Here is a 3,704-nt window from a genome sequence, read left to right as displayed (position 1 = left end):
ATTATAACATCATATTTTCATACAACAAAGAAAGTTTTAAAAAAAACAATATATGTACTAGCATGCATTTTGGCTTTTATAACCAGTTTATTCAAGCCATGAGAACTAGGCCAATATTTCAAAAATTCTAAAAAAATCTTTTTGTCTTCTTTTAGTATGTGGGATTACGAATTTATACGTAAAACGTATTCCTGATTAAATATGTTTTTTACATTGACGTTAGAACGGTTAGGCTTTATCCGATAAGATAAGGATCTCCTTATTGAGGAGGACTTTTCTTGAACCATAGACGGACCAACAACTAGGAAACACAACAAGACCTTGAATCTTATCAGACAGTTAAACAATGCAGCTTACCTTAGGTAGGGCATATTTGGGGTGCTAATACCTTCCCTTTACGCAACCAGTCCCCGTACCCAATCTCTAAGACCAGTTAGGGTTCCTAGTGACCAAAATACTAGGTGGCGACTCCCATTCCATTTCCTACCAACAAAAGACAATATTTTTTGTCTCCCCACATTTGTCAAATAGATACCATACTTTTTCCTAGATTTAAAAGTGGAATATTCGCCGCGACGTCGCGCACCCGCGACAGAATGGCGACTCCACTGGGGACCTTGTGGACTAAGCTTTGTTTTTTTGTCTGATTTGTGTTTGTTTTCATGTGTTTATTGTTAATTTGCCTTTCCTTTTGTTATCTGCTTATATTACGCAATATTGTTCATGCATTTGTATAGAACTGTCACATGCATCACATACTTTGATTTTGAGAAGCACACACAAGCTTTAAGTTAGGAGGGGGAGTGGCGATCTGCCCTATGACTATTGGTCAGGGTTCAGATGCGTGAAACACCCAACTCATATCTGAGTGCCTGCTTGGTGATGGTGGGTATACTTACCTTAACTATTCCTTGCAACGCCCCCATACTGTCTTTATGAAGAACGTCACTGGGCAGATATGAGACCCTTCGAGACCAGATAGAAAACCTACCCGCTCTCACGTAATACATAGAACTTGTCCTTAGGATATCTATCTTACGTTCATTCGCATCATGATTAATAATGCTAAATTCATCAATCCAGGTTTTTGAGCCGAAATCATGACTAAGTACCTATCTTTCCGAGAGTTTGGGCAAGAATCTGAGTTGACTCAAGTAGCTGAAGGAAAATGTCCAAGAATCAATGCTAGTAGGTTGCCTTGCATTACCAAGATAAATCACATGGTAAATGACTTGGGGAAGTTAGTGTCTATTATGGAATATATTGATGAGACTATTTTCGAAAGGCAATATGGGAGAATTGCACAACTAATGAGGTTACCCGTACAAGCAGCAGCAATCAAAGCCCTACTGAATTTTTGGGATCCTAGTTATCGGAGTTTTACCTTTGGGAACATTGATATGACACCGACTTTGGAGGAATATGAAAGGATTCTAGATTTTCCGAACAACAGCCACAGGATCTACCTAAGGCGAAGATTTGAAGACACAGCTTCAGAAGTAATCAGTTTATTAGGCTTGGGAAAGATCAGCCAATGTAGAGTCGCCGAGGGGGGTTTTAAATGGAAGGTCATTGAAGCCCGAATGAAGAAAAATGCTGAAGAAGGCAAGTTGGGAGAGGAACGATACAGGTTGGTGGCCTTCGCCATTTTTGGGCTAGTATTATTCCCCTCCGAGATCGGAGTCATCAGTTTGGAAGCAGCAAGTGTCTTCGTAGAATACGAGCGTGACCGGATCAATCCCTCGTCAGCCATTTTGGGAGAAACCATGCTATCACTCAACCACTGTAGAACACATGGAAAAGGAGCCATGAGATGTTGCACCCCCATGTTGTATTTATGGATTATCAGTCATATCGAAACACCAAGGGACATTTTTAACAACTTTTGGTGGTTTGACCTTCGACCGTTAAAGGTTACCATGGATGAGACTTGGAAGAATTGGGATGAGAAAGCATGGATAGATAAATATGCAGCATTGCCAAGAAGCAACTTCAAATGGAAAGCACCATGGATGAACAACGCCATCTGCACAATGAGCTGTGGAAGCAAGATATGGGTTCCTTTGATTGGTGTAACCGGGTACATCAGTTACGCGCCCGCCTTAGTAACAAGGCAGTTGGGTGGAATGCAGTATGCACCAAGAACTCTGGGGTTAGCTGATTTCGTCGGTTTATTCAAGCACCAACCTTTCCTCGAGGAGATGGAACTTATCCGACAAGATTGGGAAAGACCCTTGATGGTGAAAAGGCAAGAAGGGAGCACATTTGAAACATCATTCAGCCAGAACTATGCAGTTTGGAGGAACGAAGAGCTTTCTGAAGTGAGGGATTTCTCAACACCAAAACATCCAGAATCCACAATTGAGCAACAAAAAAGGAAAAGGATTGATATTGAGGAAGAGTTGAGAAAGCAGCTAGAACAATGTAGAATCGATCTCAGCAAGAGCAAAGGGCAGCAACGCCTGTTAGAAGATCAATTAGAAGAAGAAAACAAGATGAGGGTTTACTTGAACCAGCAGTTGGAAAAAACAGGATAAACGATTAACGTCCTTAATGGAGTGGCAGAAAAAGGCCGAGGTAGCTGAAGAAATAACAAAAGCGGTTAAAGCTGAGTTAAGGAATCGAATAACTGAGTATGATGAGCTGTCTAACAAAAACGGGCTCATACAAAAAGAGTTGGCTAAGGTTAAGAGATCAACCAAAGGCAAGATGAGTGTCGATAAAGAGATGATGGATTCCTTGGAAAAGGGAAGGAGCCTGCTTTTAAAGAAGCTAGAAGTTGAAAAAGAGAAAAATCGGCTAGCCCATCTCGACATAGAAGAGGAAAGAAGGATCAGAGCTCAATATATGATGCAATTGGAGGAAGAGAGAAGTTCGAGAAAGGCGGCAGAGTCTGATATGAGAGATTACCAGAAGAGAGCCGAGTCTTCGAAAGGAAGGATGATGGCTTTACAATCGAAGATGGAGATACGAGAAGAAGAGTTAAAAGAGATGAGAAGCCACTACTTCGAGATGGAAGAGGAGCTCAGTAAGGCTAAGCAAGAGCGTCAAGAATGTCAAGACTACATGGACAGCTTTACAGTTCAAATTAACTCCAAAATAGCCGAGCTGGATATCGAAAAGGAAGAACTACAGAGGGTAAGGGATAAGTTGGCCCGGTCAGAGGATATGGTCCGGGTGTTGGAAAGAAGTAATGAAGCCCTAGGAGCCAGCAACGAAGTGATAATTGCAGATAACACCGTTTTCCATGATAAGATAAGGCACGTAACGAAGCAGGTAGAGCAAGCAGCCCGCTATGCAGAAAGATTGCAACAACAAGCTACCCAAGTTGGAAATGACGCTTCAAAGTACCGAGAATATATGGCGGCCATCACCTGTTTTATTGGGGACTTAGCTAATAGAGGAAATGCCTTTTAAGGGTAGCAGTGTATAACGCCCTGTTTTGCAAGCATTGTACGAACAATTTCTATTTATAAGAAGGCCATGACCTATCTTTCTTTTTCTAATGTGTTTGGTGAGCTACTATGATAAGAACTTGGCAAACCCTCCTTTACAGTAATCGGGTCAACTCAGAAATTTTGCCTAAAGGATTACGAAAGTCATGAGTCGACTCTAAATTATACATTGCACGAGCATCATATTTTCATCAAGCATTCATTTTAATACATCATATGCACGCCAGATCGTGAAACATAGGTCCTACA

At 41.3% G+C, this 3,704-nt stretch overlaps 1 protein-coding gene across 1 annotated transcript; it reads left to right on the top strand.

The window, feature by feature from the left end:
- Positions 1-2,553: 2,553 nt before the first annotated feature.
- On the top strand, positions 2,554-3,417 carry LOC133677518 (uncharacterized). The gene has a single exon (XM_062099597.1). The coding sequence runs from the start codon at positions 2,554-2,556 to the stop codon at positions 3,415-3,417; it is 864 nt and encodes a 287-aa protein (XP_061955581.1).
- Positions 3,418-3,704: the final 287 nt, after the last annotated feature.

Source organism: Populus nigra, chromosome 17 (genome assembly GCF_951802175.1).
Source record: "Populus nigra chromosome 17, ddPopNigr1.1, whole genome shotgun sequence".
Classification (NCBI taxonomy): Eukaryota; Viridiplantae; Streptophyta; class Magnoliopsida; order Malpighiales; family Salicaceae; genus Populus; species Populus nigra.
The sequence above is the reverse complement of the archived record's forward strand: the minus strand, read 5'-3'. Positions and strand labels throughout refer to the sequence as shown.

Excerpts from the sequence above, each read along its gene's own strand:
- LOC133677518 (XM_062099597.1), top strand. The coding sequence starts at position 2,554 with ATGGAGTGGCAGAAAAAGGCCGAGGTAGCTGAAGAAATAACAAAAGCG.